The 12,968-nt window shown below is 41.9% G+C and overlaps 1 protein-coding gene across 2 annotated transcripts in view; it reads right to left on the reverse strand.

The window, feature by feature from the left end:
• LOC122551782 (contactin-associated protein-like 5) overlaps positions 1 to 12,968 on the reverse strand; it is a 1,118,157-nt gene that overhangs the window by 48,377 nt on the left and 1,056,812 nt on the right. For both annotated transcript variants that reach the window (XM_087989332.1, XM_043694246.2), the window contains 2 exons: positions 12,228 to 12,321; positions 7,739 to 7,957 (listed from right to left, as the gene is read on the reverse strand). In XM_087989332.1, the coding sequence (XP_087845458.1) occupies positions 7,739 to 7,957; positions 12,228 to 12,321 (313 nt within the window). The remainder of the gene's footprint in view (positions 1 to 7,738; positions 7,958 to 12,227; positions 12,322 to 12,968) is intronic.

Consider the following 12,968-nt stretch of genomic DNA (forward strand, 5'->3'; position numbering starts at 1 on the left):
ACTTCTTTGATCTTCCCCACTAATCAATTTCAATGTATGACATGACACTAATTTAAAATGATTGGCAAAAGAACGTGAAGTGATATGCAGGACAATATTTTTTCGCTAGTGATGAGGATTTGGGCTGCCTGTCTGAGAGTGTGGCAGATGGCACATTTAAAGGAAAATTTGACAATTATCTTTAAGAAAGACATTTACCAGGAAAAGATGGGTGAATGGGATGTGACAAGATGCTCTGAAAGTAAGCTAGTATGAATACAAGAGATTGAATAGCCTGTTGTGTGCTATTCCTATGATCCAATAATCCTTCTGTTATAATTGCTGATATTCTAACTTGTAACAAGTGCCTTTCAACTATCATCTCTGCACTCAGTGCCTTTGAATCTTACAGCACTTGGACAAGTGATGGCTTTTGAACTATTAATTATTGTTGAATTGTTAATCCAGAAACCCTGGTAATGTTCTGGGGACCCAGGTTTGAAACTTGCCATGGCAGATGATGGAATTTTAATTCAATAGAAGTATGGGATTACGAGCCTAATGACGACCGTGAAAACATTGCTGATGGTGAAAAAAATCCATCTGATTCACTTATGCCCTTTATGGAAGCAAATCTGCTGTCCTTTTTGCACAAGATCTGACTCCAGGCCCACAGCAATATGGTTGACTCTTTACTACTCTCTGGGCAATTATAGTTGACAATAATGGCTGGCTGCATGAATGGATTAAAAAAAGAGCATTAATGCAAGGCATCGGTGAGAACGTATCCAGTCTTGGATTTTCACCATGATGGACAGCAGCTCTAATGGGGAAATGATCTTTCAAGAAGTCTTGAATCCCAAGTTCTTCCCCTGAATACGATCATTTCTAGTGCCATGATGTTGGCCCATAGTTCGTGCAGGCATGGTAACTTATCTAGTCCTTTAAAATCTAACTTTGGAGCTCCTGGTGTCTCAAACACTGAGTGTGGAGATCTGACATGGTCAGAACAGGCCTATGTCAGTGCATCTCTATGGGCTAGCCAAGGAACACTTTCCAAAACCTGGGGTACCCCTCTGCCTGTGGTCTCAGGCCACCTTGATGTCAGCAGTCTTTGTAGAGGTGGACCTAAGGGAACTTTGAGATGAGCAGAAATAACCTTTGATAACCTCTCCGAGTTGTGTGTAAAAAGTGCAGAAGCCGCTTGGAATACTGTCCTATCAAGAAGTATTGAGCAGGGTTAAAGAAAGTGTCAACCTGTCAACAAGTGTTGACCAATGACAAAGTGTGTATTTATGAATGAGAGTCATTTTATCAATGGAGGGTAGTGGGCTACATTGAAATTGAAGCAATGGGAATTTTCTGTCTCTTATGTACATGGGTACTCATAGCTACTCACTGCATTGGCATGGTAGGTGAAGGGGGAGAACACAGTTTGTATAAGGCACTACGTTTGCATATGGGCACAAGATGCCATGGGGGATGGGTAGAGAGCATTAGTGTGCACAAGTTTGCATAATGCAGCATCTTCATGTTTCTGTGCTTTTGATTTTGAACTGAAATGGGAAGAGGATTGTTTTAAAATCAAGGATTGAGGAAAGAATTGCTGTGAATTTTTTAACACTTATACTTCTCAGGAGTTGCTGTAAGCTATGCCTCATTGCAAACATGTTAGAGAATTTATAAGTTTTGAGCCAATCGCCCTGTGCCTCCTACAAGTAACTGGAGAAGGGAAGATTGAGGAGCAGCAGATCCTGACAAAACAGAAAGACCATCTCAGCGGACCTTCAGATAGAGACCACTGAACTGCCTTCCCAAACTTTCCCTCCACCATGACACCCTCCTTTTGAGTCAAATAATGTGGTGCTGGAAAAGCACAGTAGATCAGGCAGCATCCAAAGAGCAGGAGAATCAATGTTTTGGGCATAAGCTCATTCCTGACGTATGCCACACTTCTCAAATCTGACTCTCCAGCATCTGTAGTCCTCATGTTCTCTCACCTTTCTTTAGAGTCTGTCTTTTTATACGCATGTGTAGATGGAGAACTGAAGGGAGGCAGAGTTTTAACTGGTAGAGTTGTATATTAATGGCTCATAATTGTTTTCCTGTAGCTGGAATGCATTTATTTGTAATGAATAGTAATCATTGTTAAGTAAAAAAAAAAACTGGCCCATGCTTTTTGTCAACTTGGACTGTTTAATTGTGGAATTTTGATGACATTTGTCAGATCTTTAACTCCTCTGCCAATTCTAGGAATAGCAATGCTTGGTTTCCCACATTCTAGGCCAGTGAGGTGCAAAGATTAGGATTAGAGTGGTGCTGGAAAAGCACAGCAGGTCAGGCAGCACCTGAGGAGCAGGAAAATTGACATTTTGGGCAAAAGCCCTTCTCCAGCATCTACAGTACCCACTTCTGCCCAAGTGCAAAGGATGGCCTGAGTGGGGCATGGGGAGTGTTTGGGATGCGAGAGAGTGAAAAGGTGTGAAGGATGAGGGCTGGACAATTGTTCTATATTTCCCTCTTTTTGTAGATCCATGATACTTCTTTGGATTTGGTCCATGCGCATCTTTGATTAAGATAAAGCACTCTGGGACAGGTAAGGTTACTTCTGGTTTATGCAAGGTACCCTTTGACTTTGTGAAAAAAGATTATTTGTGAGTAAGCAGTATCCAAAGTCATTTGGGTTGCCAAAGCTGCCATGACTTTGTCTAGTTAAAACAACAATGCTCGGTACTTCAGAGTGCTTGTTCATATAGCCATTTGCTGCAAAAGCCTGATTTTCACAATGGGGTGTCTATTGATGGACAACTCCAGCTGTTTGTTGAATGGGGATGTTTGCTGAAATCAGGAATGAAGCACTTCAGTGAAATGTTTGTTTCCATCAGGGATTTGTTGAAGCAATTTCAATATATTAGATATCATTTTGAATAAATGGGAGTGTTTTCTTTTAATAGTGATATCACCAATAACCAAATAACTTCATTTATGATTGGGTGCAGAGGTGTTATTAGATTAGATTCCCTACAGTGTGGAAACAGGCCATTTGGCCCAACAAGTCCACACCAATCCTCGAAGGGTAACCCACCCAGACCCATTTCCCTATACTTACCTCTGACTAACACACCTAACACTATGGGCAATTTAGCATGGCCAATTCACCTGACCTGTACATCTTTGGACAGCTCAAGGAAACCGGAGCACCCGGAGGAAACCCACACAGACACGGGGTTATGTGGTGCCATGGTGAATACATAAGTGGTGTAGCGGCGATGAGGAAAGGATATAGAGGCATTGGTTGGCAAAGGAGGTTTGAAGAGCCATGGGTATAGGTAGGTATAAAAGGAACATGGAGAGTGAGGGAGGAATGTTTTATGTTTTAAACCTTTATCTTTGAATTTTAACCCTCATGATGTTGGAGCCCTGAGGCAGGTTTTCTGCTTGGTTTGCCTTGGGAGCTGACAGTCTCATATGTTTTTCTCAACTCCCAAATTCCCCCCACCCCCACCAACTCCTCCGCCACACTAAAATTAGGAAGTGCAGGTTGCCATTTTATAGATGTTTCACAGAGCTGGGATTTCTCCTGACTTTGTAAACCCAACCCAGGAGTCCTGGAGTACAATGTAGGACTTTAGGCTGTTTACTTGCAACAGGGTTAGTTTATAATGCAAGTCTGTAAGTGCACATATGTGCCCTGGAGGGAGTGCAATGAAGGTTCACAAGACTGGCTTCCGCAATGAGAGGACTGTCCAGTAGGGGAGGTTGGGTAGACTAGCCGTATATTTCTGCAAGTTCCCAAGAGTAAGATACAATTGCTCTGAAACATAAAATTGTCAAAGAGGTAACCCGCTAGCTTCTGGAAATTATTTCAAGATTAGATTAGTGCTGGAAACGCACAGCAGGTAGGCAGCATCTGAGGAGTAGGAAAATCGACGTTTTGGGCCAAATGATTCCTGATGAAGGGCTTTGGCCCAAAATGTCGATTTTCCTGCTCCTTGGATGCTGCCTGACTTGATGTGCCTTTCCAGCACGACTCTAATCTCCAGCAGGACCCACTTTCGCCTCTGGAAATTATTTCCTCTGACCGGGGAAGTTTCAGACTGAGGTGAAATGATTGTTTTACTTAAAGGATTTTGCAATTGTCTAATCCGGGCCCACTTGCTGGGTGTATTTAGGGGGAGACAGAAATGTACAGATAACATCTGGGAATGTGGGTTCCAATCTCACCATGGCAGTATATGGAGAAAAAAACCTTGAAGCGGATGCAAACTGAATAGTGACCATGAAATTATCGTCAATTGTTGTAAAAACCCCATCTGATTCACTAAGATTCTTTACAGAAGGATATGTACCATCCTTACCTACGCTGACCTCCAGGTGACCCCAGCCCAACAGCAAAGCAGTTGACCTTTAAACACTCTCTGAAGTGACCCAGTAAACCCCTCAGTTCAAAGGATGATTAGGGATGAGCAACAAATACTGGCCTTGCAGGGATACCCGTATCCCAAGAAAGAATATAAGAAAGAAAGAAGTTCGTAGACTTCTGTTCATTAAAAGAGTTGCAGGAACATCGGATTTAGAACCAGGAGTAAGTCATTTGTCCCTTCCAGCCTGTTTTGCCATTCATCAAAATGATGGCTAAAGCAATGTTGAGGTATGAAGCAGATCTTATTGAATTGAGGTTTGAGCCTGTGTTGAACTCTTATCCTCCCTAAATATTAATGTCATTCATTAAAGACCAGCAAGCTCAGGTTTAAACTTAACACATGATCGAATCTCCATTGAGGCTTGCGGGAGAGAGTTCCAATAATTTTCATATAAAATCTCTAAGATAACTCAAAAATGAGGGAAGGGATGACTGGATAATACTGCTTGGTTCACCGGACTGCTCAAGATAATGCAGGTTTAGGTTGTTGCACAGTGCCATCTTCTGGCAGAAGGAGGAAAACAAAAAGTCAATCAAACTGCTCATTGACTGCACTTCCCAAAGCTCAGTTTCTGTGGACTTTGGACAAGGGAGTTATCATGGGGACAAAACAACTAGGCAGTTTAGGGGAGATCAGGGGATCACAGATCCCTCAGTTCACCATACAGCACAACCCATTGTGTGGATGAGGGAAACAAATTACGCAGCAATGTAATGTCAACATCCAAAGATGAACGGGGGTAAGGGCTTAAGTGGAAACTAACTACACATCTTATACTTTGTTTTAGAATTTAACTAGCCCAGCTTAGCTGAGATCAGGCAACACTGAGAGCAACAAGCAACAAAGAGCAGAAAGTGGAAAGAGGAAATGTAATCTTAGCATTTACACAGCATCTTTTTAAAACACACAACATCCTGGCGAGCTTTAGAGTTAATGAAGTACAAATGAATTGTAGTCACAGTTGCAATATAGGAATCATAACATCCAGTTTGCAGAAAGTAAGGTCTCACAATGTTTACTAACCAGATAGCTAGGTTTTTTTTTGGAATGCTGATTGAGGACTAAATATCAACCAGTGAGAATTGCCCTTCTCTCCATGAAACCAGTGCCATGGATCTTTCATTTATTCCTGAAAAGATAGACTAGACTTTGGTGTAACATTTCACTTGATTGATGGTACTTCTGACAGTACTGCACTCTCTCAGAACTGCATTGCAATATGGACCAAGATTTTTGTGCTTTGGTCTTTGGAATTGGCTTTGAAACCACAACCTTCTGATTGAGAATTGAGAGAGCTACTTTTCTTTTATTTTATCATGGGATATCAGCAGCAGTAGACAGGTCAGTTACTAATTGCCAGTTTGTCAGGTAGCTTGTGTCTGTGGGGTGAAAGAAGATGGAGGCCAGTCTATTTGACACTGCATTTAAGGAACTCATGTACTGGCTCTGAATTAAGTTCATAGTAAGTCTAGTACTCAATATGTTTTAGATGCCTTAGAGAGAGATACTGGCTTAAGGAAAACAGGATCTCATGATTGCACATAAATTCACAGAATGGAAACTGATTACAGATACAACAGACTGAGCAAGGAGCCTTTATGTGAGGGTAATGGTATTTCTTCATAGAATTGTTACAGTACAGAAGGAGGCCATTTGTCCCATTGTGCCCACACTGGTTCTATCCCATTGTGTCCATCTCCTGCCTTTTCCCCAAATACCTACATGCCACTTCTATCCAAATAATCTTCTAATGCCCTCTTGAATGCCTCAAATGAATCAGCCTCCATCACATTTCCAGAGAGTGCGCTCCATACCCTAACCAATCACTGTGTGAAAAAGCTTTTTCTCATACCAGCCTTTGTTAGCACATCACTTTAGATCTACGCCCTCTTGTAATTTTTTTTCTTTTATGAGTGAGAACATCTTCACCTGAACTACTCTATCCAGCTCACTTATAATTTTTAAAACATCCATCAAATATCCTGTCAATCTTCCTTACTCCAAGAAGATCAGTCTCAACCCCTTCAATTTATCTTCATATCCATTTAGTACATCTAATCTTTACATTGGCAGTACACCAACAACATTTTGTGAATGTGGTCAGTGTCTGACTTTCACAGTAAAATAATAGTTTGGGTCTATTAAGCCAGATTTCACTTTGAGATCTGACTTGGTGTCATGGAGTCATAGAGATGTACAAAACGGAAACAAACCCTTCAGTCCAACTCGTCCATGCCGACCAGGATATCCTAAATTAATCTTGTTCCATTTGTCTACACTTAACCCATATCCATCTAAACCTTTCCTATTCATATACCTATCCAGATGCCTTTTAAATATTGTAACAGTACCAGCCTCCTCCACATCCTCTGGCAGCTCAGTCCAACACATGCACCACCCTCTGTGTGAAAAGTTACCCCCAGGTCCCTTTAAAATCTTTTCCCTCTCACCTTAAAACCTATGCCCTCTAGTTTTGGACTCCTCTATCCTGAGGGAAAATACCTTGACTATTCACCCTATCCATGTCTCTCATGATTTTATAAACCTCTATAAGGGCACCCCTCAGCCCCTGACACTCCACGGAAAACAGCTGCAGCTTCTTCAGCCTCTCCCGGTAGCTCAAATCCTCCAATCCTGGCAACATCTTTGTAAATCTTTTCTGAACCGTTACAACTGAAACAATATCTTTCTTATAGCAAGGAGACCAGAATTGAATGCCAAAAGTGACCTAACCAACCATCCTATACAACCGCAATATGACCTCCCAATTATACTCAGTGCACCGACCAATAAAGGGAAGCGTGCCAAATGTCTTCTTCACTACCCTGTCTACCTGCGATTCCACTTTGTGGGAACTGACAGTAGGGATTAGAACACTATCAGGAAAAGCCAAAAGAGCTCGGTATATTTTCCCTGAGAAAGAGAAGCTTAAGTGATAGTCTGTAAGTGCTCTTTGCATTTATGGAAGATTTTAAGGGATGCAGAGAGAGTGTTTCTACTTGTAGGACAGAGCGAAGTTAGAGACCATCAATATAAGATAGTCATAAAGAAGTCTAACAGAAAATTCAGAAGAACTTTTTATTTCACAAAGATTGGAGAGAATGTGGAAGTTATCACCAGGGACAATGGTTGAGCTGAATAGTATGGATACTTTTAAGATCAAGCTAGATAAGCCCAAGGCAGAAAAAAATAGGCCATGCTGATAGAGTGAGATGGGTAAGGGAAGGAGAAAGGATTCCATTGGCTACTTGGACTGTATCTGTGGTGAAAATTCGATGCAATTCTTACCTTTCGAATTAAATGGTGGTATTGGCTTAAATAAAAGATGATCTTACCTGCAAGTGGATGGGTTGTTGTAATGGCTCTTGAACCAGCTGATCCTGAAACGCCACATGTTGACTCAGCCAAACTGCCCTTGACTGTGACCGGTGCAGCGCTGGAGTGACGTAGGGCGGCCTTAAGTGGTGTGATCCCATTAAACTGGACGGTAGAAAGGCAGCCAATAAATCCCCAAGTGTTTGCTTTTAGGAGCTCTTTGTCCAGCCCACTAATGTCTACAGTTCAAACAAAACAGTACGAAAGTTAGTTCTAGATGCAGGACAATACATGCTTCAGCAGGAGAGAAAAGTAACAAAAAAAAATCAAACTTCTATCATTTCAATGGTGGTTCAAGTGATTGATGCTTAAAAATGTGCTTCTTTGTTCAATACAGCAAGTACAGAACACTAGTAAAATCACCAAAGGGTGGGTCTCTAATTGCAGAAGACTGGTAGTGAGTTTAACCTGGGGGTCATCATGCCTGGGGCAAGGAGTGAGGTTGAAAAGGCAGGACCTCATAATGAGCTCAGCCAGTATGGGAACCGAACCTGTGCTGTTGACATCACTCTGTCTTGTGAACCAGCCATCCAATCAAATGAGCTAACCGATCCCCATCATAGGAGAAAGTGAGGACTTCGCCTGCTGGAGATCAGAGTGGAGAGTTTGGTGCTGGAAAAGTACAGCAGGTTGGGCAGCATATTGTCAACACACCAATGTTGCTGTGAACTCTATTCCAAGTAGCTTCATCAAATTAATATTTGTGGATAAACTCTTGCTTCTAACATGGGTACAGCTCATTGCTGTCATCACATTTAAGAGATCACACATGAGGGAAATCAAATTAAGGCTCAAAGGTGAACAAGTAGGAGTCAACCCCTCAAATTCATTCTCCACCCTACAGTGGGGATTGTGGCTCATCTGTGAATTGGCTCCATATGCCTGCCTTTGACCCACATTCCTCAAATACCAAAATTTATCATTCCTGATGAAGGGCTTATGCCTGAAACGTCGACTCTCCTGGTCTTCGGATGCTGCCTGACCTGCTCTACTTTTCAAGCACCATGCTTTTTGACTCTGATTCCCCAGCATCTGCAGTCCTCACTTTCTCTGACCAAAACTTATCAGTCTCAGTTTTAAATTGACAATTGATAAATTGCCATTTCCCAGCAAGGACTTTCAAATGTCATTGCCTTTTGTATGCTGAAGTGTCTCCTAATTTCAATCCTAACAGATCTGGCTCTAACTGTAGAATTTAATCATTAGTTCCAGGTTGTCTATTCAAGTTTCCCTCAATCTCCCAATCTACTTGCCTGAAAATCTTGATCAGATCAATTATCGACCCTAATTTCAAAGAGGAGCCAGTTCTGGGGAAGGGTCACTCGACCCAGCTCTGCCTTCTCTCTCCACGGACACTGCTTTTCCAGCAATTTCTGTTTTTTGTTTCTGATTTGCAATAACTACATTCAGGAGAGATGTTAGAAAGAGGTTTTGCACTAAAAGTGTGGGAGAAGTTTGGACCTCTCTTCCACAAATGGTGGTTGATGCTGGATCTGTTGTTAGTTTTAAAGACAAGATTGATTTTTTTTTATTCTGTTAAGAAACGATATTAAGGAACATGGTCAAAGGCAGATTATGGAGTTAGGCCACAGATCAACCACGAATGGTGGAACAGGTTCGAGGGGCTGAATGGCGTACTCCTGTTTGGATTTTCTTATGTTCTGGATAGATTTCAAGACTGCCTTTGAAGGAGTGTGGTGAGTTGCTGCTGTGTAATTTGCAGGTGAGTACAACCTGTTTCTCCTGTGCCACGATAACTATCACCATGATTCTATGTGTGGGCAGCAGCTTAACGTCAATGCTTCTCAAATGTCATCTTTACATTCCTGACTGTTTGTTTCAATTTCTCTGTCGCCACATCCACAGCACAGTGAGCACTCAACAGGCACACACAACCGAACACCGAACAACTGAACACGACCGTCACTAAAGTAGATTGTCTGGTCATCATCAGCTGCCACTTGTGGGAGCTGGCTGTGCATAAATAGATTGTCATGTTTCCTCTGTTGTAACCTTTTGAAAACTAATTAATTGGTATAACGTTGCTTTGGACATGCTAAAGCCGTTAAGGTATTTCTTTTGAAGGTGAGAAATTATTCAATGGTCCGTATAATACAACCAAAGCACTGCACCAATTCTTCATGAATACTCAACAAGTATATAACATCATACTCTTGACCTTGTAATTACCAATTCTGAAATCATCAATAATTAAAAAAAGCACTGTGCAACAGTCATCTGCTTCAGTTGAACATAATTTACATTAAAAGTTAATGTGAGGCTTTGGAAGTACATTAAATTTCATGCTCAGTGAGTTCTTGTTTAACACTGCTGAAATGAGTTTATTTAACATGATTTACCACAAGCCTCCTTGGTGTCCTGAATTCTGAGGTACCGGTGAGGAACTGAGATCAGTTAGCTAAGCACATAATTCAGGCTTTGCCCTGTTCTATAAAGGTTTTATCTCCCTCACGCCACTGCTCAATCAGAAGTCTGCTCACTTGTATTTTTGAGTATTTTTCACAAGGCCGGGTTAGTAGCTCTATGCGCCAGTTTCTTTCTTCAAAGGTCTCTTGCCAGTTGCCTCACTTTCTGAAATCCGTGGCAGTAGACTGATTTTAGTAAAATTTGTGAACATTGGCTCTGAATAGAGGAACTAGAACAAGAGAACTAACAAGCAGAACAGGCTATTCAACCCTTCCATCGTGCTCTGTCACTCAGTAACACCAGTGTGACATTAACTCTACTCTCCTGCCTGCTCCCAGACAGCACTCATTTCTCTCACCAATCAAAGCAACTCATCCTTGAAATAAATTCAAGGACACAGCCTCCATTGCTGGCTGACAAAGGGAAAATCAAACATTAACATCCTTTGATGAGAAAACTCCTTCCTCACATCTGCCTTATTTTGAAGCTGTGCCCCGTAGCACCGGAAACCCCGAGGAAGGGGAAATCCTCTCAGCTTTCCTGTCAATGCCCCTCAGAGTCTTGTAAGGTCTTCTGTAAGGTCACCTCTCATTTTTTTAAACTTCAAAGAGTACAGACCCAATCTGCTCAACCTCTTCTCATAAGACAACATGTTTCACCCAAGAAACAGCTGAGTGAACCTTCGCTGACTTGCTTTGAATACAAGTGTATCCCAGCTCGGAGCAAAGGGTAGGGTGTTCAGTACCTGTTGTGGTTCTGTTCGCCGAGCTGGAAGTTTTTGTTGCAAACGTTTCGTCCCCTGGCTAGGCGACATCATCAGTGCTTGGGAGCCTCCTGCGAAGCGCTTCTTTGATGTTTCCTCCGGTGTTTATAGTGGTCTGTCCCTGCCGCTTCCGGTTGTCAGTTTCAGCTGTCCGCTGTAGTGGTTGGTATATTGGGTCCAGGTCGATGTGTTTGTTGATGGAGTTTGTGGATGAATACCATGCCTCTAGGAATTCCCTGGCTGTTCTCTGTCTGGCTGAGACAGCACCTGAGCTACAAATCTTCGCACAAACTTTGAACACTTACGGGCGAGAGACGCTGAGACAAGTTCAGTACCTCAATGTCATGCTGCCAGTCTATTTGATCATGGCAGATATTTATCTTAAATCTGTCACCTGCATTGCATCCATAACCTTTAAAATACTTGCCTCATAAAAATACATCAGTCTTAGTTATGAATAAAAATCCATCAGTCTTAGTTGTGAAATGTTCCATTGACTCCCAGCCTCAATACCTCTTTGTGAGAGGGAAGCCAAAATTGTTCCACTATTTTTTGCATGCAGGACCTCTTCCTGATTTTAGAAGGACCTAACTCTAATACAACTCTCAACTTCTCACAGAATTTGGAAGTGAGCACTTTTGGGCCCCAATTCTAAGTAAAGATGTGCTGGCATTGGAGGGAGCCCAGAGGCAAATGATGTCAGGGATGAAGGCCTAGTCATTTGAGGAGTGGTTGAGGACTCTGAGCCTGTACTTAAAGGAGTTTATAAGGATGGGGGAGGGGAATCTGATTGAAGCTTGCGGAATATTCAGGGGCCTGGATAGACTAGAAGTGGAGAAGATGTTTCCAATAGTAGGAGAGAAGAATCATGGAATCCCTACAGTTTGGAAGCAGACCATTCTGCCCAGCAAGTCCACACTGATCTTCTGAAGAGCATCTTACCCAGATGCATCCCCTATGCTATCCCTGTAATCTTGCATTTTCCACAGCTAATCCATCTAGCCTACACATCACTGGACACTATGAACAATTTGGCACGGCCAATCCACCTAACCTGCACATCTTTGGATTGTCGGATGAAACTAGAGCACCTGGAGTGAACCACAGAGACATGGGGAGAATGTACAATCTCCACACTGTTGCCCAAGGTTGGGATTAAATCTGGGTCACTGGTGCTGTGAGACAGCAATGCTAACCACTATACCACCTACAATTTAATAAAGTAGAATGAAAATATCAGGAATAAAGAAGATCCTTACCCATGATCTTGCCCAGGATCAGGGATCTCATGCCATTGAACTCTGTGTCAGTTCCTGATGACAGATTGAACCTCAGTGTTGGGAGCTGATCAATCTGTGAAGAGACAGGTTAGACATTGTTCAGTAATAAAATATACTGTGTTCTTGAACTAACATGACCAATCAACCAACATCATCTGCTGTAGGAACAAAGCAGCTCTGCAAAGGTCACAAGCTCATTAACTGTGGAAATGCTTCTTGGCTGATCATATCCCAGAATATTAATGGACAATAAATTATTTTGCTGTGCAGAGGTGGCAGTTGTACAGGAAAACAAAGCAATCCAGAATCATAACAAAAGGGTTAATATAAGAGAGGAGGTGCATTAAAATAGCTCTTACTTCTTAGGGTTTAGGCGATTGAAGGTATCACTATGTCATGGTCATCCACCAGAACAAGTGGAATACCTTCAGCAGATACATTGCCATCAATCCTTCTTATTGATATTACCCTAATTTACTAATGTCAAGATGCCCACAAGAAATCTTTGAAATTCATTCTTGATGAACTGGACTCAGATGTATTACACATATTTAAAAATTACTTAAAAACATTATATAGAAATATAGGTGTATGGTAGACCATTTGCCAATCAATATGATCATGGCTGGTCGTCCAACTCAGACCCCATTCCACTTTCTCCCCCATACCGTTTTATCCCTTTATCCTTAAGAATGAGGTCTAACTCCTTCTTGAATTACT

The sequence above is a fragment of the Chiloscyllium plagiosum genome, unplaced genomic scaffold, assembly GCF_037043375.1.
Source record: "Chiloscyllium plagiosum isolate Xiang-an unplaced genomic scaffold, Cpla_swu_hap1 HiC_scaffold_7, whole genome shotgun sequence".
NCBI lineage: Eukaryota > Metazoa > Chordata > Chondrichthyes > Orectolobiformes > Hemiscylliidae > Chiloscyllium > Chiloscyllium plagiosum.